The sequence below is a fragment of the Alosa pseudoharengus genome, unplaced genomic scaffold, assembly GCF_046254945.1.
Source record: "Alosa pseudoharengus isolate Yale_2024_CS ecotype anadromous, Long Island Sound unplaced genomic scaffold, YU_APseudo_1.1 YU_APseudo_1.1_scf_24, whole genome shotgun sequence".
NCBI lineage: Eukaryota > Metazoa > Chordata > Actinopteri > Clupeiformes > Clupeidae > Alosa > Alosa pseudoharengus.
This window is the reverse complement of record NW_027468689.1, coordinates 28173638-28196355: the sequence shown is the minus strand read 5'-3', so window position 1 is coordinate 28196355 and position 22718 is coordinate 28173638. Positions and strand designations below refer to the sequence as shown.

General features: G+C 43.1%; 1 protein-coding gene across 1 annotated transcript; it reads left to right on the top strand.

Moving 5' to 3' along the window:
• The first annotated feature begins 756 nt into the window (after positions 1-756).
• On the top strand, positions 757-21966 carry LOC143142631 (glycogen synthase kinase-3 beta-like). The gene is made up of 11 exons (XM_076303656.1): positions 757-1729; positions 3543-3736; positions 5676-5759; positions 7293-7403; positions 7963-8093; positions 14307-14413; positions 15600-15697; positions 15815-15910; positions 16916-17102; positions 17240-17332; positions 20008-21966. The coding sequence occupies exons 1-11, from the start codon at positions 1642-1644 to the stop codon at positions 20064-20066; spliced, it is 1248 nt and encodes a 415-aa protein (XP_076159771.1). The 5' UTR covers positions 757-1641; the 3' UTR covers positions 20067-21966.
• Positions 21967-22718: the final 752 nt, after the last annotated feature.

Here is a 22718-nt window from a genome sequence, read left to right as displayed (position 1 = left end):
GTAGGTATGCCTAGACACACAGAGATTGACATAAGCAACATTTTGCAACCATTTGCCACTTTTTAAGATGTTTAAAAAAAAAAAAAAAATAGCCTTAATTCTCCCATAGGCTGCACTACCTCCTGTCCCTCTGTCTCCATAACAACCCCCTACGACACTCCCCTGAGGAATCACCTGGTGCACCTGCAGGAGTTCAGTTTCCGTGGTAACCCATTGGTGGTGTCAGAGAATGTCCGTAGACGGGCTCTGGTGGTGTGCTTCACATCAGGGTCATGACCTATGACCCCACATCCCTGAGCTGCCCGCCCAGTAATGTACTACTGTTTATAAACTGTGCCAATTTATAATATTTTAGTGCAACGGCATGGTTAGAGAGGCTCAAGCCATTATGTGTAGCCCTAGTCTAGCCTACTTCTGACCTGCATGATATGAGACAAAATGGGTCTCAGGGTGGACAGCTGTCCAACATCTTGTGGAACATTGGGGACATTTAGCCTAGTACAGAATTATAGCAAAAAACAATACTATTTGTTTTTACTTCAACTATTTACTATTTACTCTAATGAAGTCGCATTCATGTTGATAGCAGTGGTAGCGCTGGTAGGAAATTATGTGTGACTGATTGTCGTACGTAATTCACGTAGGCCTACTCCCATTGACTATTTCGTGAGGTAGGTTTGCCCCACCGGGACATGTGACGTCACGACCCTGCCGGTCTTTCTATAGTAGCCTATCGAGCAGGCGACAGGGGAAGGAGTCAAGAATCTCACTTTCGTGGAGCTGAACGAAGTCTGTCCGAGTGATAGGATAGCATCCACTGGATCCTCCATCAAACTTGAGAAGATAATCTGTGTCCTGTCGCGTGTATCGGAACAGGAGAATCCGGACACCTGGACGATTAATCGTTGAACGTGTATTTATACGTGTTTATTTGATGTGAATGTTGGACTGAACAGGCGAGTGTTAGCCGTTAACTATGGCTAATGCAGCGTTAGCAGTTAACGAGTGCCAGTAACGTTAGCTAAGATTTTAGCCGACGTTATACCCCTCAGCTTCACAAGCTATCGTACAACTCATGTTAGATTTTTAACGATAACAACAGGTTTTAGGTAGTGTCACAATAATTGTCGACCTCTTGATTTTAAAGTAACGTCAAATCCAGTAACGTTATCTCACTGTAATCAACTACAGCTAACAAGCTAGCTGGTTACCTAGCTAGCGAGGCTAGGTAACGCGGGTTGCAGGCTAGCTAGCGATACCTAGCTCAATGTGAAAGGTCTCGTTTGTGACAACTTATTCTGTAATGCGTCCCTGCCATACTGCCTAATCGTTTTTTAAACAAACAGTCGTTTTGGAGAATGCTGTTTGTATAGCTTGTAGTTGCTGTCGATGTCTGTCTAATTTGTCCTTTTAGAAAACTGATATTGGCACCGTTACCGTAGTTGAAACGGTAACTCAACGCTAGCTAACGTTTCTGTTAGAGAAAATAATAATTGGCCTTGAGACCGTGGCTTGTCATTAGGGTTACAACACCCCTCAAACATCACTGGACAGGACATCGCTGTTCTTTTTTTACTGAACGTTACTTAAATCTCGAGTAACGTTACCCAAGCAGTCCCGGAGGAGCTGCGGGGTTGGAGCATGTCAGGGCGACCCAGAACCACTTCCTTCGCGGAGAGCTGCAAGCCAGTGCCGCAGCCCTCAGCCTTCGGTAGCATGAAAGTCAGTCGTAAGTACACTTAAATTTATGTCTTGAATGTAACCTTTGATTTATCTGATTACTATATTTCTGTGTCTTTTTGCATATTTCTGTGACAGTTTGCATACACGAGTTTTATCTGACAATAATTCTAGCTTGCCCTCTAATATAGGGGCAATAGATTGATTTGGTTTGGATAATTTGTCAAAATTGTCATGAAATTTAATGTGGTGATGTCGAACGCAGTCTGTCATTGTCAGCTTCTGCGTTCTGCCAGTGTTAGATCGAACAAGAGGCTTAATGTCAAGAGTCAGGCTTTCAGGTTGCATGAGTTCAGCTTATTGATGTCCAAATTGAGACAAGGGTAAACCAGCTTCGCCATGGATGCTGAAGATGTCTGTGGAAGCTCTAGGATAGAAGACTAGCACTCACTCTGACAGCATAAGGCGTGGGAGGGACTGGTCATTGGGTTTTCCCCACATCATATCCTGAAGTGATGGACTTGCACTACAGACACATAGAGGAACTAGAACTCAGCACTAACATCCAATCAGTCTGCCCAGTGTAATCCCTCAATATACAAGAGATCCCAGAGTCATTGTGCGTTTGTAAGGATTGTAATCTTCCATTCTCTCAGTGACATCTAGAGCAGTCTTCAGCTGACTCACTGAGCTGTCATGATAGGTAAAGGCTTGCCCCAGTGACACCCTTGCCTTTTAAATGATGGGTGTGGTCAAGATCTTGAAAGGTGTATGCAAAACTCCTTAGCCTCTGGGTTCTCTCTTTCTCTCTCTCTCTCTCTGTGTGTGTGTGTGTGTGTGTGTGTGTGTGTGTAAGAAAGAAAGAAAGAAAGAAGACTCATTGAAGCTTCATGCTGGCTTTCCTTCCTTCCTTCCTTCTTTCTCTCTACTACTGTTCCAGGCCATTTCTCATGTCCTGCTTCACACCCCAGGCATCGCTATAAGCCCCGACACACACACACACACACACACACAGATACATACACACCCTTAGGTCCTATTGACATACTCCCACCCTTCCAAAGCCCATTATGGAACAGCAGGCAGTGGAGCTATGATGTCAGTGTTCCTGTTGCATGGGCCCCGTGCTGTCCCACTGTGGTGCTTTCTGTCTTGCTCTGATCTTGTGTCAGTGGTTGTACGTGACCACCATCAGGAAACTGTATCAGTATCAGTGAGGTCGGCTGATGGTTATGGCCAGAGAGAGAGACCGAGAGAGAGAGAGAGAGAGAATTCTGTGGAGTGACTCATCATCTCCCTTTGCTGAGTAGACAGTGAATGAAAGAGAACAATGAGGAGAGAGTCGAGAGAGAGAGAGAGAGAGAGAGGGAGGGAGAGAGAGAGAGGCAAGCAAGATGGAGAGCATGACCTAATGAATGGAAACTGGAAAGCATTTTCCATTGAGTCTTGATGTGTGTTTGTGTGTGTTGATGCCCCTTGTATGGTCATGTGGAAGAGGGACTGCTGTACCTGTAGCGAGTGCGGCCAGGTCCTCTGAGGAAATTCCATAGACATGACGTCACTCTTCCTACATACATCAGACCAACTGTGTGTCCTTGTGGGCCTGCCTGAGTATGCCTTCGTGTGTGTGTAAGTTTAAAGGAATGCCGTGACTCCTGCTTATGGCATTTTAATTGTGTGAGGTCGATTATTGCTTACGCGGGTATCTCTGGTTTGACTCATGCGTTCGGAAGTGAGGGAAGCCTTTGATCATACTTGATGAAGTCTGCCTCTCTGCCAGCTGAAGCCAGAGAATACTATAATGTTGTTGATGACCTCAGATAATATACCCCCCCCCCCCCCCCTTTCCATTTCTCTCTCAGGAGATAAGGATGGCAGTAAAGTGACCACAGTAGTGGCTACTCTGGGCCAGGTTCCGGACAGGCCTCAGGAGGTCAGCTACACAGACATCAAGGTGATCGGCAATGGCTCCTTTGGCGTGGTGTACCAGGCCAAGCTGTGCGACTCCGGAGAGATGGTGGCCATCAAGAAGGTCTTGCAGGACAAGCGATTCAAGGTGTGTGTTTGTTTGTGTGTTTGTGTGTGTGTGTGTGTGATTTTTTTCCTCTCCCTGTATTGTCAAGGAGTGACCATCTGGTATGGTTCCATATGAGATACTGTATGTCGCATGATTCTTTTAATGGCCAACTGCCCATCCCTCCCCTTTCACATGCTTGGGCACAGACTCTTCATACACTTGACATGCCACACACCTGGCTCAGTCTGAGGGTGCAGAGAAGAGGTTTGAGCATGCACTTATGCACTCCAAACAGAGCACTGTTAGATTGAGAAGAGTAATATATAAATTCACACAGGCTTTGAGAATTTCTCCTACTTTATGTATGGTGGCATCTTGCACACACACACACACAGAGACACAGCCACACACACAGAACTGGAAGACGGTAGCCATATTTCATCAGAAGTTGCTGCATTTTTGACAGATCTGCCTCAGGCCAGTAGGCTCTGGTGAATCATCATGATTGAGTGTGAATGTGGGCACATGTAATAAGCTGCTTTCAGACATGTCCTCTGCACTATGCGGATCTTTGTCAAACGGATGTCTGACCCTTCGGGTGATTCAAATATGATGCTTACATACGGACATTATGAATCATCATGACTGAGTGTGAATGTGGGCACATGTAATAAGCTGCTTTCAGACATGTCCTCTGCACTATGCGGATCTTTGTCAAACGGATGTCTGACCCTTCGGGTGATTCAAATATGATGCTTACATACGGACATTATGCGGCCATATGTGTGAATGACACCAACGCACATGAACAGAATCTCTGCATGGTTGAACAGGTTGAACTTGGTTGAATATGCACATGAACAAAATCTCCGCATGTTCTTCGATTCGTTTAGACATGAGCTCATTTACTTAATGTCTGTCGGAAATACTAGGAGGGGAGTAGTGTAAGAGCTGGCTAAGTTCGGAGTTCCAAATGGACGGTTAGATTATTCAGATCTACGGCCCAACTGCTTGATGTCTGCAGAACATGCGGACTTACACCTATGTCTGAAAGCAGCTATTGATGCCACTTCCTGTGAATCTCCTCGCGGAGTTCAGCGGGCAGCCTTCGAAGTTCCACTCCGCTCCCTCCGTTCAGAGGACTGGGCTTGCTGGTCTGTGGGCTAGCTTTCCAGAGTCTGCTTGTGCTTGTATCCCAGAGAAGTCGATGACCGCTAACCTGTTATTCCGGAGCTCTCCTGTTATTCCGGAGGTTGGACTGTTCAAGAGCACCGCGCTACAGCCGAATGTTACTTGCGGTTTTGGACTGTTCACCATGCTGCTGTTCAATGCAACATTAGGCCTAACCAATGAACTGATTGAGTTTCACTTACAGATTTTTATTTATTTATTTACTTTTTAATATTTGTTCATTTGTTTGTTTCCTGTGTTAATGTCTACATCTGTGTACGGGAACGCTGGCGAATCACGCTGCTCTGTCCAGCATTTTGTTTCTATATTTGTCAAATTGTTCATTTGTTCACTAATTCACGGATTGGGATAAATGCAGAGACCAAATTTCCCTCACAGGATCAAAAGAGTATATATACTTAATACTTAATACATACTTCCTCTCCATCACACTGTTGATGTAGATCTTCTCTTGGTGACGCAGACTATGAACCCTAATTTAGATGGCGGGCAAAGTGTGTCAACAAGCAAAGTTCACATGCATGAACTATATAGCTATTGTGTTTGTGTGGCATGTGGGAGCCTTGAGCTGACTTCTCAATGTTTGTGGGTCTTGCCCACGGTGTTAAATTTGCAACTTGATTTAGCCACGTTATTATATTAGCTAGAGTTAGACTTTAGATTTAGCACTTTGCCCATCATCCAAATTAGGGCCCTATACCGTAGAGAGCAGCCATTGTTTAAAGCACTGAGTTGAATTGTGAGTCATGCCCTTGTGTCCTCCTGTCTGTGTCTGTCCCAATGTCAGAACCGTGAGCTGCAGATCATGCGGAAGCTGGACCACTGCAACATCGTGCGCCTGCGTTACTACTTCTACTCCAATGGAGACAAGGTGAGATGCAGCATGCCCCTCTCTTCTTTTTTCCCTCGCGTCATATCCTGCCATCTCCTCATCCTTCCCTATTCTGCGCTCTCTTCTTTTCTCTGCTCCTCTTCTCTTCTCTTCTTCTCTTCTTCTCTTCTTCTTGTCTCCTCTCCTTTTGTCTCCATGCTCTTTCTCCTCATTCTCCTTTAAATGTCACTTTGGCACCGCCCTCTGTGCTCTCCTTCTTTCCTTTCCTTAATATCCTGCCATCTTTCCTTTTTTGGCTTCTCTTCCCTTCTTTGCTCCCCCCCCCCCCTCATATTCGTTCCACTCGTTCACCTCTTTTTGTCACTTTTTCCCCTTCACTTCCCTTCTTATCTGCCCTTATTCTCTCCTCTTCTCTGCTGATCCCTTTTCCTTCTGCTCTCCTGCCCTGTGCAACCCATTCAGATGTTTGAGGCAGCTCTGTTTGTGTGTGTTCATATGTCTAGAACTCGTTAGCTACTAAAGCTCAGATAACAGATTGAATGAACACACACCTGACATGTTGCCTGGGAAGCTCCTGCCTAGTAACAGTGATGGATTGACATCCATGAGCCTGAGGGGAGTTGCCCCCATGGGAGCAGCGTCCTCTGAGACAGCTGTCAATCATGCCGCTGATCACAGCTGTGTAGTCTGAATGGCACACTCCCTGTCATGGAAACGGACAATCTTCCAGCACACCTATTTATAATCAGACCTCCGGCCCCCCTATTTTAAACGAGAGGTCGAGTGAGTCAGCACATAATGGAGGGAGAGAGGGGAGGATGGAGGAAACGGAGAGAGGTGGAGAGTGCGAAGGAGAAATGAATGATCATGCGCTCTGCCTGTTGCTTCTGTGGGAGGTTGAGTGCTAACGGCTTTACTTTAAGTGCGTCACTGTCCTGGTGTGATCCTCAGAAGGAACAGAACATATTCAGACACACACACACTAACTTAAATACATGTGCACACACACACACACACACACATATTCTGTGCTTTAGTGTGGACTGTTGAAAATGGGTAAGTACCTGCAGCTCCCATAACTGCGCTGCTACCATCAGGCGTTGGCGAGCCAATCAGCTTGCCCGCCGCGGCCTGACAGCCAATGGGATGCGTGGGCTGGAGCTGCTGTTGTGAGGCAGGAGAGTGAGTCAGCGTCTGAACAGGGACTGAGGCGATGTGTTACCAGAGGAAGCTCATACAAACCCACTGACACACACACATACACACACAAGTATTTGTCTGGCTTCTTTGTCAGAGGGTCAGATTTTTTTTATAGCGTTTTTTTTTTTGGTCATTTGTTCATGTCATGGGGTTAGAGTGTTTTTTCTGTTTTGAGAAGTGACGTGCATGTGTGTGTCCGAGAGGCCGTGGAAACAAAATAACCTGAGTCTGTGTGTTAAAGTTCTTATAGTTTTGGTCTTCTGCACATTAAGATCTGTCAGCTCTTGTCAAAACATCTCAACTCAACTTTTAACCTCATCTCATGGTCTTCTCTCTCTTTTTTCTCTTTTTTCTCTCTCCATCTCTCTGTAGAAGGACGAGGTGTATCTGAACCTGGTGCTGGACTATGTTCCAGAGACAGTGTACCGCGTCGCCCGACACTACAGTCGAGCCAAACAGATGCTCCCCATGATCTACGTCAAGGTACGTCAATCTCCTCTCCCTTCTGATCTTCTCATCTCCTCTTCTCTCCTTTGTTATACTTTTTTCCCATCTCTTTTATTATCAGCTATTTTTAACAACATGTATGGTCTTTTGAAAGCATCTCTGAGAGGGTCACTGGTTCACTTCAACACGATACCTAACGTCCCGTCCCATTCACATACAGCGATTCGCCCATCTCTTTTCGCCTCAGAAGTCGGCAGTGGTTATTTAGCCTGTAATCGCTTAATTACATGGACATTACATGGTCTTTTGTCGCTAGTTTCAGTATATGTAAATGGGGCTTTAACTGTACAGGACACATTCAGAAGCCAAATGTTGTGTAGGTAGGTTGCTGCTGTTCTCATTTAGCCAGTTTTGCAGGTTTGCTGCCGGACAGTCGGTCCGCCCAGGTCTGAATCCGAAACCCACCATTGCGTGTTGCGTGTTAAAAGCGCTGTTAAAAGCGGGTTAAAAATGCCTCCTAAATATGTCGCCTCCATCCTTTGAAATGGACTAGACCAAACAAACCAATAAAACTGTCATGCTCTTCTCTCTGTAGCTGTACATGTACCAGCTGTTCCGCAGTCTGGCCTACATCCACTCGTATGGCATCTGCCACCGGGACATCAAACCCCAGAACCTGCTGCTGGACCCTGAGACTGCTGTCCTCAAGCTCTGTGACTTTGGGAGGTCAGTCTGTCTGTCTGTCTGTCGTTCTGTCTGTCTTTCTCCCTCTCTACCTCCCTCCATCACAGTCTCCTTGTGTTCAGAACCTCCTCTCATTCTCTGCATAGTGCACTGACTAGTGAATAACTATAATGTGGTTTTTCACTATGTAGTGCTCCATTTAGTGAATAACCATAAAGTGTTTTTTCACCATGTAGTGCACTATGTACTGAGTGAGTGTATGCTCCATACACATTGTCTGGTTCTCCTCTCTCCTCTATGTAGTCCCTATATAGTGCACAGGGTGTGATTTCTCAGGCACTGTGCCTGAATTCAGGCATCATAAATACGTCATAAATACATGGCTTTGAAAGTCTCTGAAATTGTGTGATTTCAGGCACACAATTAGTTTCCGTGCTTTAACTCTTTAACTGCCACGGAATTCTAGAATACTGCACCCCCTCACAGCCAGAACAACATTCTAAATCCCCCAAAAATCTGCTGGATATTGTCAAACTGTGTATAAAGTACCTGTTTTCTGGTTTTACACTACTTTTTGATAGCTACAGTCAAATAACAAAGGATGTTACACCACTGCCTCTATTTAGGGCTCCAAAAAACATTGTGAATGTCATTGTGGTTATTACAAACAGCAGTTGCACAATACAATTTGTAATATGTACTAATGAATTATCACCTCAAAAACACACACAATAGATAATATTCATAGGAAGATATGTAATTTAATCAATTAATAATATATTATTACATACTCTAAATATTCACACATCTCATTACATCATTACAAAATGATTGAGTAGCAAACTTATAACATACAACGTGACAAACGGTAGGCGGTTTCAATTCAGATAAATCAGGTAGTCTAACAAACAGTGACATGTTAATCATGTAGTACCATGCATGTCATTATTTATGCTGTTCCTTTGCAATTAAATTCAGGTCCAGAAAGGTTTAGAATGACTAAACATAAACACCCCTGTAGTAAAATTGAACAATAAATATGAATAATAAGTTATTTTTGCTAATTGAGGGGCAGCCGTGGCCTACTGGTTAGCGCTTCGAACTAACCGGAGGGTTGCCGGTTCGAATCCCGACCAGTAGGAACGGCTGAAGTGCCCTTGAGAAAGGTGTGTGCTTCACCTCACTGTATGTTCACTGTGTGCTGAGTGTGTTTCACTAATTCACGGATTGGGATAAATGCAGAGACCAAATTTCCCTCACGGGATCAAAAGAGTATATATACTATTGGTGGTATTGGTGACAAACCAAGATACTTTGCACATGACAATTTGCAGATCATAAAAGAAAAAATGTCCACCTGCTGGGGTGTTTTTTTTTACTGCAAACAGTAAAGGACTGACATAGGTTAAGTTCTTGTGAGCACACTAACAGCAGAGACCAGTGTTGTGCCCGGGGAGCAACCTATATGTGGCCACAATACTCATGTTCTCTGTGATTAATTTCCTATTTTGCCTTTGAAAACACATTGGATTAGATCCATGTTTCATTTGAGTACACAGCTAGAAGTAATAACTGTTGAAGTGAACAAAAAAGAACTCTGAACATCTTTTGGAAACTAGTGGACTGCTAGCCAGCTACTATAGCCAGTTCAAGTTTTGTATAGATTTCTAAAAATGAACAGTAAAACCTCTACACTGGTAGAGATTTGAACAAACAATAAATATCAGTTCAAGTTTTGTATGAATTTCTAAAAATGAACAGTAAAACCTCTACACTGGTAGAGATTTGAACAAATAAACAATATCAGTTCAAGTTTTGTATAGATTTCTAAAAATGAACAGTAAAACCTCTGCACTGGTAGAGATTTGAACAAACAATATCAGTTCAAGTTTTGTATAGATTTCTAAAAATGAACAGTAAAACCTCTGCACTGGTAGAGATTTGAACAAACAATATCAGTTCAAGTTTTGTATAGATTTCTAAAAACGAACAGCAAAACCTCCACACTGGTAGAGATTTGAACAAACAAACAATAAATATCAGTTCAAGTTTTGTATAGATTTCTAAAAATGAACAGTAAAACCTCTACACTGGTAGAGATTTGAACAAATAAACAATATCAGTTCAAGTTTTGTATAGATTTCTAAAAATGAACAGTAAAACCTCTGCACTGGTAGAGATTTGAACAAACAATATCAGTTCAAGTTTTGTATAGATTTCTAAAAACGAACAGCAAAACCTCCACACTGGTAGAGATTTGAACAAACAAACAATAAATATCAGTTCAAGTTTTGTATAGATTTCTAAAAATGAACAGTAAAACCTCTACACTGGTAGAGATTTGAACAAATAAACAATATCAGTTCAAGTTTTGTATAGATTTCTAAAAATGAACAGTAAAACCTCTGCACTGGTAGAGATTTGAACAAACAATATCAGTTCAAGTTTTGTATAGATTTCTAAAAACGAACAGCAAAACCTCCACACTGGTAGAGATTTGAACAAACAAACAATAAATATCAGTTCAAGTTTTGTATAGATTTCTAAAAATGAACAGTAAAACTTCTACACTGGTAGAGATTTGAACAAATAAACAATATCAGTTCAAGTTTTGTATAGATTTCTAAAAATGAACAGTAAAACCTCTGCACTGGTAGAGATTTGAACAAACAATATCAGTTCAAGTTTTGTATAGATTTCTAAAAACGAACAGCAAAACCTCCACACTGGTAGAGATTTGAACAAACAAACAATAAATATCAGTTCAAGTTTTGTATAGATTTCTAAAAATGAACAGTAAAACCTCTACACTGGTAGAGATTTGAACAAATAAACAATATCAGTTCAAGTTTTGTATAGATTTCTAAAAATGAACAGTAAAACCTCTGCACTGGTAGAGATTTGAACAAACAATATCAGTTCAAGTTTTGTATAGATTTCTAAAAACGAACAGCAAAACCTCCACACTGGTAGAGATTTGAACAAACAAACAATAAATATCAGTTCAAGTTTTGTATAGATTTCTAAAAATGAACAGTAAAACCTCCACACTGGTAGAGATTTGAACAAACAAACAGTAAATATCAGTTCAAGTTTTGTATAGATTTTTAAAAATGAACAGTAAAACCTCCACACTGGTAGAGATTTGAACAAACAAACAGTAAATATCAGTTCAAGTTTTGTATAGATTTCTGAAAATGAACAGTAAAACCTCCACACTGGTAGAGATTTGAACAAACTAACAGTAAATATCAGTTCAAGTTTTGTATAGATTTCTAAAAATGAACAGTAAAACCTCCACACTGGTAGAGATTTGAACAAATAAACAATATCAGTTCAAGTTTTGTATAGATTTCTAAAAATGAACAGTAACTGATTGGAAGAATTAATCATTTGAACTGATTGAAAGAACTGATCATTTGAACTGATTGAAAGAACTGATCATTTGAACTGATTGAAAGAACTGATCCTTTGAACTAATTGAAAGAAGGCTGATTTAACTGATTGAAAGTGCTCCTAGACGACCTGGTAGTGGTGGATGCCTGAGATGGACGATTCTGTAAAAGAAAAAAAAACTATATTTAGAGAAGAAAATTCAAACAAAATGGAACATTTTGGCAATTGTCTACATTTATAGTTATTAGCAGTGTAATTTAACGTGCATAAATAACTTTTATATAATCAATAGTAGTAATTATTACGTTGTATGAAACAAGGAAAATGCATATCAACATGTGCATATTAAAATTAATGTAATTTACCAGATACTAGCAGATACGCATACTAGATAGCCTACTATAATAAGCAAACAACATCTCACCAGTGTTTGTACACAAGCTTTGTATGGTACATCTCAAAGCAGTCAGTAGGGCACAGTGCAGGGTGGTCTGGACAGGTCTTGCAGAAGAAAGGTGTCTGCTTCCTCCCTCTTCGTGCGTCATCTGGACTGCGCTTCCGCGTGGAACAGACTTTGCAGTCCGGACGCGATTTCTCGTTTTGTCCGAGAAAGTGTCGACCAGTTAGACGCACGGGCACTAACGGTGTGCTGATTGGCCTGGCAGGTGGAGTGAGCTCAATTTGCCTCCGTCTCAGTAGCCCCTTCACCACAAGCTCGCGGAATCCAGCAGACTGCATTGTATTGCCACTTTCTTTGTGCAAGATGTAGGCATTCACAAGTGCGACCTCTCGTATGTGATGGAACAACCGATGGTACCACTTCATTGCACGGTGTTGGTAGCTGTAATAGGAGCATAGCTGGTCTCCGCGATCGATCTACCCCTCCCATAAAGCGGTTGTAGTCCTCCACGCTCTTTGGCTTGCGCAAAGTTCTGTAGCCATCCGGCCCTTTGCTACGCACTCGTTTGGTGATAACGAGATTGTCGTGCACTGTGGAGAGGACGGTGACTGTACCAGCATCACGAAAAGACGCAGTTAAAAGTGGACGTTTTTCAAAAAACACAGGGGGATCTGAAGGCCGCAATTTCAGACCATGGAGTTGAGGGGGCATGCCTTTCCTGTTCACACGAACAGTTCCACAAGCGCCGGTGTTTTGCCGGTGGAGCTCTTGGAAAAGAGCGGGTGAGGTGTAGTAGCTGTCAGTATAGAGACTGTGTCCCTTCCCCAAAAGCTTGGCTTCCCTTAGCAAGCCAACAACTGAACTATGGCCAATACCCAGACAGCGATCGTAGTTGAAGGCCCCTCCAGTGTATACGTGCCACAGGTACGTGTAATTACTTGTCGCGTCTGATAGGACAAAATTCTTCAGACCAAACCGGTGTCTTTTATTTGGCACGTACTGACGAAAAAACACCCTTCCACGAAATGAAACCATGGATTCATCAATGGAGAGGTGTTCGTGGGGGTAGTACTCGCTCTGAAAACTCTTCAGGACTAGATCCATGAGTGGGCGGATTTTAAAAAGTGGATCATAACCCAGCTGACCTCTCTCCAACCTCAGAGAGTTGTCATTGAAGTGGATGCAGGAGGACAAGAGCTGAAAGCGGTTGCGTGTCATTACACGGGCGAAATTTGGTGTCAAGCCCAGTGAACTTTGGGTGCTCCAGTAATCAGCGATTTGAGGCTTTCTAGTCAGACCCATGCTGATCTGAATGGCCAAAAACGCCTCCATCTCAGAGCGATCAGTGGGTTTATAGTCACGTAAACGGGAGTGACTCGCTAGCTCGGTGGAAGCTAACGCCTCAGCATAGCGGTTTGTCTCAGCCACCATGAGATCTATCGCACAATCGCTAAAAAAGGCTTTAAAAAAAAGGTATGGATCACTACAATCCCAAACTCTCTGCGGACCAGGTCGTGGGTTTGTGTGTACAAAAGGGATCCTCCCATCAGATCGCTTCCTCTCCCCCTCAGTGGCCACCGTCTTGCCTGTCACATCTAGCCACTCCCGCGGGGCGTCTCCCTCACCACAGCCAGTGAAGTCGCCGGCCTCGGTGAAGTCGCCGGCCGCTCCTCCTTCTTCGACTCCCTCCTCGTCCTCCCCTGGACCACACAGGACCCCCTCCAAGTCCTCCTCTCCAAATCCGAAAAACTCCTCATCGCTGTCACTGTCCCAGTTGAAATTAAAACTCTCCTCCATGGTCGTAAATTCACGGTACCGCAATCGCAAAAACTCTCTGTGTGCTAGCTAGATAGCTTGATATTTAGCTGATGCTAATTTGTTTCTTGAAGTTTGTGAATGACGTAATTAGCATATTTGTGAAATATTAACCAATCGTGATCTGTCTAGAACATGTTTACTATCATATCAACATAGCAACAGCACAGTAACGATGTTTTAATTGGCTACATGTTTGCGCGGCAATGATGATGCTCCTTGGGCGCACATATGCACCCTTGGCATTCTAGAACACACTCATTGTGGGCGCATATATGCACCGTTGGCAGTAAACGGGTTAAGCGCTGAGTGCACCATGTACTGGATGTTCTGAACGCCGGCTCTGTGATGTCTCCCACTGTTCTGTCCCTCACAGCAGGAGCCCAGTCTGCTCTCACTCCCAGCTTCATTAGATTGTCAGCTGTTGACGCTGCTTCTGATGATTGGGCCTCTATTAGCCTTGGCACCCGAGGGCTGGTGCCTGGTGCTGGAGATGGGGGTGATGATGATGGTGATGATCGTGTGTGTTGATGAGCTGTGGGGAATTAGCATGACGATGTTGCTGCTAAAGCTCCATGGTGTGATGGTGGTGTGTTGATGATGATGATGATGATGATGATGATGGTGTAACTGGTCTCCTGCAGTGCCAAGCAGCTGGTGCGCGGGGAGCCCAACGTGTCCTACATCTGCTCACGCTACTACAGGGCGCCCGAGCTCATCTTCGGAGCCACCGACTACACATCCAGCATAGGTGAGCTAGTCACACACACCCACCGACTACACATCCAGCATAGGTGAGCTAGTCACACACACCCACCGACTACACATCCAGCATAGGTGAGCTAGTCACACACACCCACCGACTACACATCCAGCATAGGTGAGCTAGTAGTCACACACACCCACCGACTACACATCCAGCATAGGTAAGCTAGTAGTCACACATACCCACTGACTACACATCCAGCATAACTAAGCTAGTCACACACACTCACTGACTACACATCCAGCATAACTAAGCTAGTCACACACACTCACTGTAAAATCAACATAGCTACACCAACGTTATTGGTACACTATTCACATTCCACACACACTACACAATCAACATTGGTTCACAGTGCTAATATTCTTCAGAATGACTACATAGATACAGTTCTGCCCATTTTTACTTTATCAGGATGCATAGTATCCTAGATCCATGAAATAACTGGTCTTTAAAAATAAAAATCTGTCTCCCTCTATGGGAATTTAACATAGGGGTGTATATACGTATGACCCCTGGAAGAACATTTATTTATTTTTGATACATTATTCATTCACAAAGAAAATCGGCGTCCTTAAAGGTTGGATTTGTCCTCATTTTTTAAATTATTAATGAATTAATCTTTTTTTATTTTATTTTATTTAGGCATTAAGATCAGTTTCCAAAATATTATTTTTGTATTCCTCTTTTTAGTCAACTTTAGGATGGATAAGCACAACTGTAAATAGATATTACTGATTTGCATTTGTGTAAATTAATTATAATTATGTTTAGCAAATAAGGATTATCAGTCTACAGTCAGTATAGTTGGCCATTGGTATCATTACACACACATAATGGACATGGACTAAGCCTAGTCCTTGACTAAAAAAAAATCTTGAATAAAAGCTGTTAGTCAAGAACTAGGCTTGTGTGGGAAACTGGCTAAATGAGAACAGCAGCAAATGTTCCTAACCAAAGTGCTAAAGAGTGGCTTTTAAAGATGATTCTTTTAAAGACGGTTCTTTTAAAGATGGTTCTTTTAAAGAGTGGCTTTTAGAGATGGTTCTTTTAAAGTTGGTTGTTTTAAAGATGGTTCTTTTAAAGAGTGGCTTTTAAAGATGATTCTTTTAAAGATGGTTCTTTTAAAGAGTGGCTTTTAAAGATGGTTTGTTTGTGTCCCTCCTCTCAGACGTGTGGTCAGCGGGCTGCGTGCTGGCAGAGCTGCTGCTGGGGCAGCCCATCTTCCCCGGGGACAGTGGCGTCGATCAGCTCGTGGAGATCATCAAGGTAACTCAGATGTGTGTGCGTGCGTCTGTCCGTGTGTGTGTGTGTGTCTTTGTCAGTGTAATGAAGTGATGTGTGTATTCCTGCATATGGAAACTCAGGTCCGTCTGTGTTCTCTAGGTTCTGGGCACCCCCAGTAGGGAGCAGATCCGTGAGATGAACCCCAACTACACAGAGTTCAAGTTCCCCCAGATCAAAGCACACCCCTGGGCTAAGGTATATCTGCAGACACACCACAGGTGGCCCCACTTTCACTCACACACATACACACACACACACACACACACACACACACACACACACACACACACACACACACACACACAGGGTACCCGCGGGGTCTTAAAAATATTGAAAAAGTGTACATTTAATATTCAAATTAAGGCCTTAAAAGTCTTGAATTTCATACACAAGGTCTTATTTTTTCCTTTGGTAGAATTAATGGATACCGTAACATGATATTGTAGATCCCAAGGGGAAAATATGCATCACTTCAGAAAATAAACACACTATCACTTCTATTTTGAAACTTGTGTCCGCGGTCATTCACGGCATTCTAAAGTGTGTGCAAGCGCAGGTGCGTGTGAAATGTCAGCTGGAGTAGTGATGTGGGCCGACCAGGACAAATGTCTAGGCATGTCACAGGTGGGCTAGTTGAAACTTAAATATTCAAAGCAAGTAAAAAAAAACCCGAGTAAATTAGCGTAGCAATGTAGCAGCATGTCTTCTTCCAATATTGTGAACATTATCAATATTAGACCAATAACCATATGTTGCTGTTTTTGCATGTAAAAAAAAAATAGACGTTGGCTACTGTGTTCAACTGTATAGGCTACAACAAGTGTCTGTGAGGAATAATACATGAAGTTTGAACAATTTATATGGGCAAAAGGTGGAGCAAATTCAGCCCATTTTTACAGAGAACTTTATCAGTATAGTAAAAGCTAATGTGAATAAAAGATGAATCGCTCCTTAAGTGGGAAGACAAAAGATGATTGGCATGATGTAGTCTACCCTATTTTATTTGATAATTTTAGCCTGAAAAAGTGTCTCAAGCAAGTTTATTTGTTATCTGATTTGCAAATATGCATATACTGTATGCAAATATGCATGTGTGTGTGTGCGTGCTTCAGTGCATGTGTGTGTGTGCGCTTCAGTGCATGTGCATTGCAGAAGGTAAATGTGTACTTCATCGTGTGTGTGTGTGTGTGTGCGCTGCAGGTGTTCCGGCCCCGCACTGCTCCGGAGGCGATGGCTCTGTGCTCGCGGCTCCTGGAGTACCCGCCGTCGTCCCGCTACTCCCCGCTGGAGGCGTGCGCCCACTCCTTCTTCGACGAGCTGCGCGAGCCCAACACTAAGCTACCCAACGGCCGCGACAGACCGGCTCTCTTCAACTTCACCACTCAGGGTAGGGCTCCGGCTCAGACTGACCCTCACTGGACCACCAGGCACCATGTAGGGCAGGTGGAGTGTTGGAATAGGAGTGGTCTTGATTGTTTTAATGGTCTCATGTTGTTGTTTTTGTTGTTGTTGTTGTTGTTCTAGAGTTGTCCGGTAATCCATCTCTGGCGTCCATCTTGATCCCTGCTCACGCTCGCACCCCTGCTGGCTCCAGCCCCGCTGGATCAACCAACGCAGGTCAGTCTGTGACCTGTTCTGACTGCTAACCCTGGGCAGTGTTTGCTAGCTACTACCTCAGAGTAAGAACTACAAATGCAGCAGAAAATGGAACTTAATTTTAAAAAAGTAACAATGTTAAAATACTAACATTATGGTGACACATGAAAAAACAGCAACTTGAAACATTTAAAGACGTTAGGATATGTTATCTGTTCATTGCTCTTATCAGTATTTGGAAACTTGACCCTTGCTGGTCCTTTTGGGTGTGCTTGGCCAGCCAGCATAAAAACTGTGATCACCAATAGTTCCATGGTCTCGGGAGAGTACACACCTTAGAGCAGTATTACAGGCATGCAAACTCCTCACCTTTCTGCGAAATTCGCCGTTTTGAATCCAAAATGACTGACTTACGTGGTTTGTGCAGAACCGATGAGAAAATATTTGGGGGGGGGGGGGGTCAACGTGAGCTGAGTTTACTATTGTGCAGACGCAAACACATCTTGGTGTTACAAGAGCGCCATTAAAAATTTCAGCAACGAATGTTAGGCTATGTGCGTTTACTAAACATCAGTGGAAGCATGTTGCTGCAGAGGCAACGTGAACAGAACGCTCGCGCAGGTATAGCCTCCTTTTGTGAGCGCAGATAGGCCTAGATGCGTCTGAAAAAGTGAGCACGGCGAGGAAAGGTGCCTAGAGATGTCACAGGTGGGCTAGTTGAAACTTTGACGTTGAGATTAGTGTAGCAACGTAGCATTGGCGGTTTTGTTTTAATGTTGTTAAAGTTAGCGATATGAGACAGAAATATAGACACAACGAGTTAATTTGATGAATAGGTTACGTGCTGTACTTGGTCTAGCCTTTGCTATACTGATCTTTGCTATACTGATCTTGCTCAGAGACAAAATCAGTGTTGATTGACGTGTCTTTAAGAAACGTTCAGTGACCTGATCTGAAGTAGCCTGTGCCTATAGGGTAGGCTACAGTTTAACATGTAGTGTGAACACTATTCACACAACACAACTTTATTGGTTGGTTAAACAAACTAACTAGCACAATGCCACAATCTGTAAGTAACCTAGGCTGCAGGATAAAACTTGTTATGAAACAGTGTGCCCTCCACAACACACCCACCCCCCTCTCCCCCTACATTATAAATCAATTGCACCATATTGCTATGTAGCATAGTAATGTTATACACCATTTGAAAGCTTGGACACTTGGGAATCCATATATGACAACCTTTTTCATGTACAATCTGTATAGTGCTTTACATTGTCAGATTAATCTTACTATGTCTCAATTAAATTGTATCAAATTGCCCTCCTCCCCCTCCGGTGCTTCCCTACCTTCTAGCTGCAGTGTGTATCCTTATCAATAAGATAGATGCAGCAAATTGGGTATTGAAATAGTCACAGGAATCCATATTTTTATCCATTGTTTTATCCAATATTTGTTGTGCAGATGTATAATCCATCTTATCCACACCCATTGAACCAACAAACGAAATGCAAAGACATTTCTGTAATTATTCCATAGTGTAGTCATTCCATCAGAACCTCTGATAAACAATCCAAATAGTCCAGAGACCACACAGTAAGGCTTTTATTGTCAGTATGCATTTTGGGTAACCAAAAGTCCTATGGGGAGTTTCCATTGGGCATTTTACAAAACACATGACACAAAACACCTTAGCAAATAATGGTCTAAATGACTCATTTTTCATTTTATTTTGATCTACTTTTGCACACGGCTTCACAAGACCTGGTCTAGACACAAAAATGCCCATTCCATAGGAAGTTAAAACATTTCAAATCGATTTTACAAATTAGTCTAGTCTACCCTATTTTATATGTTAGTCTGAAATAGTGTGTGTCTCAAGCAAGTTTCACCTGGTTTGGTTCAACAAGTATTCAAACTTATCATCTTTATTCTAATACTATGCCTACTATGTCTTCATGTCCAATAGGCCTGAAATCTTCAGAAATGTCTGAACTTCAGGCACAGAGAAAAAAGAAAGAAAGAAAACTCATGTAGATTGCTTAGGAGGAGAGGTGGGCCATGCTGAAGCATGCTGCCAAACAGTGCAACGGGCCCCTCACACTTAAGGAGAAATAGGAGAAGAAGACACTTTTTTTATATTCACTTATTTTTATCATACATATGATATTTTTGGCCACAACCAATTTTTTAGTGATTTTATAGTTTGTTTTCTTTGTAAATCTCTGGTTTTGGGCCATTTCATACTCCCTGGAAGCTATGCACTATTGTCACTTCGCGTGCCCTTCTCACCTTTTTCACCCCTGACCAGTTTGCATGCCTGGTATTAAATTAACCATAGAGGATGTCATTCCTGTACAAATGTAGGCAAGAGTGTTTTGTGGTCTATTTCCCAACCCTTGTTTCTGACCACCCAAAACTATTCTTGAGGTGTAAAAAAAGCCCATTCACTTGGCAGTATTTCATGTTTAGATATAATTGCAGCAAAGCATTGTGCTCTGCCCCTTTCTCATGTTTTCTGTCCTGTGTGTGTGTGTGTGTGTGTGTGTGTGTGTGTGTGTGTGTGTGTGTGTGTGTGTGTGTGTGTGTGTGTGTGTGTGTGTGTGTGTGTGTGTGTGTGTGTGTGTGTGTGTGTGTGTGTGTGTGTGTGTGTGTGTGTGTGTGTGTGTGTGTGTGTGTGTGTGTGTTCCTCTCAGACTCCAGTGGTGAGCATGGCCAGACCAACGCTGCCTCTTCCTCCAACCCTGCGTCCTGAGTAGCCGGGCCCCTCCGCCCACCCCCATGAGCAGGCCAATCCTGCGTCGCTCTCTGACCACACGTGTGGTCCCACAGCCACAGCTGGGTTGCCCTCTTTCAAATCAAAACAAGCAAAAAAAAAAAAGAACTCAAGGAACATAGAAGAGCCATCATAATGTCAACCCCACCCCCTATCCTTACCCCTCCAACACACACACACACACACACACACACACACACACACACACACACTCTCCCAGCTCCCAATGATGTGTTTTTACTGCTGTTTATCCAGTCATTTTTTGTTATTGTTGTCATTGCTGTTATTGTCATTATTTATTTGTACAAAAGGACATCAGTGATGTGTGGAAGCTGCTCTTCTCCCCAGATCTCAATGGAGGATTTGACTGTCAGAATAGTGAAAAGCATGACACGTTCAACTGGACGCTGCTAACGTGAAGAACGTGATCATAGCTTCATTCACTCTGACAAACTGATGTCTGCTTATTTTACTCTGAGAATGCAAGCTGGATGTAAGACCAGCTTTCATTGCCTACTGACAGTGGACAGTGCCGTAGAGGACCCAATGTTGCCATCTAGTGGCCGAAGGCCCCGCATCACCCTCAAACCTACTCTCCAAAAGTCTCCTTTGTATGCTTGGCAATTGATGCCTGTCACCCCTCTGCCCCAGACAAGACTGTAACCGGAAAACATTCTGACCTCCAGCCTCTGTTGGAGAGAGGGCTGGGTGGTGGATCCTCAAAAATGGGTGCTGAAAGTGGAGTGTTACTTCATTTGTATATGTGTTTGTTGATTTTTTTTTTATTTTTTTTTTTTAATTCTTTTTTTTTTAAACCACTTTAGCAGTCTTCCTGCAGTCCACTCCCATCAGGTCATTGAAACACATCAGCCTACACGTTTAACTATTTCACCAAACTGAATTGTGTGTGTGTGCCTGTCTGCACCTGTGTATGTGTGTGCGTGCCTGTCTGTCTGTTCTTGTGCAAGTCTGCATGCGTTGCCCATGAGCTCTAAGCAAGCAGACCCCTTTTAGTGAGAGAAAAGAAAAATGAAGACAAATCAGGGCGAAAAGAGTGTAGATATCCCAACACGTCACCACATACCGTATTATGGTTGCATCGGCCACAGCACCACACGAGTTTGGAGTGCCTTTAACACACACACACACACACACAACTGCACACGCTCAAGCACACGTTCCGTCTGATTTTTGTTTCGTGTGTACAGTATGTTTGTGAAACTGTATGTCCGTGCTCAGCCGTGTCTAGGTGAGATGCTGGTGGTTGTGCTGGCGCTGTCCTGTTACTGTGGAACTGCATAGTGTCACCATCAGCTCTCCCCGCGGGCACGTTAAAACAGTCGTAGATCACGGCCCTCCATAGTTTTAATCTGTGCATAAGCCTCATCACGAGCTGGACCTTCATAGTCGCTGAGGAACAATGATGTAATGGCTGTAGAAGCTTTAGCGTCAAAGGGTTGCATGTCTCAAATGGAGGTGCCCTTTGGGTCGTGTCCGTGTGTCTGGGTGCGCTTGCAATTTCATCAGAAGTGTATGCAAGGTATGCTTGCTGTAGTATTGGCACCCGTTCCTCTGCTCCTGGTGGTCATCCCTAACCATGATGCTCAACACACGCAGAAGCTGGATCACCTTTGAAGGACAGGATGAGGTGATTGTGTTGAAAAGCAGCCGGACCATTTGCGGCTTAAAAGAAACAAAACGGTGTTCTCTCCATACTTGAATTGTTTTTTTTTGTTTTTGGATACGGCTGTATGCTTCCTGAGTTAACCTCTGACATCCATGTAAATACATCTGGTTCTGCTTTCATGTGTCACTTGATTCAGAGCAGTAAGTTTATGGTACTGCGTTCAATAAAGTGTAGGATAGCTTGGAAACACTACATGCTTGTTGTCTCTTCTGACTGAATAAGCCACTACAGTCTAAATCAGACAGAGCCCTGTCCCTTGTTTACAAAGATTTCTCTGGATTCTCTGAATAATTTGGTGATAATATATAGGCTACTAGATGAAATTATTATATTGTTGCATTAATAATAGCCCACAGGTTTTCACAATGTGCTGAATACCTTTGCATCTTTAGAGATTCTGCCTCTTTGGGATGCTCTTTTTATGCCAAAAAAATCATGATGCCAGTTAGTTATAATTAGTTGTGAAATGTTCCTCCTTGTGTTTTCTTTCATTACACAACTTTAACAGCTGTCTGTTGCCCCTGTCGCAACTTTTTCATCCTTTTTTATTTACATTGTACACAAAGTCTTAACTTTTGGAAATGCTGCTGTGAATCTTCATTTTTTTTATCAAAACCTTTTCAGCCTCTCCATGCCACCCGGGCAGCAGGCTCCAGGAACACGTTGTGTCCTCAGCATTGGGTCAGAGTTGAAGTGGCACCTCTGTCCTCATAAAGACACACATCTGCCCCTGACCAGACACCAGCTGGCCTTTTCTCATCACTCAAGCCAATGAACATTTCGCTGGCTCTGCATTTTGGGAAAAAGAAAACTGGCCATTTTTTTACACACAGTAGATCTCTGTTTCACGAGGTCACTGAGTACTGTCAATAGGAAAAATAAAAATAAAATGGTGCTACCTGGCCGTAGTTGCTGCAACCAACAGCTAGAGCAGTTTTCCTTAG

What these genes read in the sequence shown, in the direction of transcription:
- LOC143142631 (XM_076303656.1), top strand. Translation starts at nt 1,642, where the DNA reads ATGTCAGGGCGACCCAGAACCACTTCCTTCGCGGAGAGCTGCAAGCCA. An exon ending in CGGTAGCATGAAAGTCAGTC is followed by an intron (nt 1,730 to 3,542) that starts GTAAGTACACTT and finishes TTTCTCTCTCAG; the next exon opens with GAGATAAGGATGGCAGTAAA. An exon ending in AAGCTCTGTGACTTTGGGAG is followed by an intron (nt 8,094 to 14,306) that starts GTCAGTCTGTCT and finishes GGTCTCCTGCAG; the next exon opens with TGCCAAGCAGCTGGTGCGCG.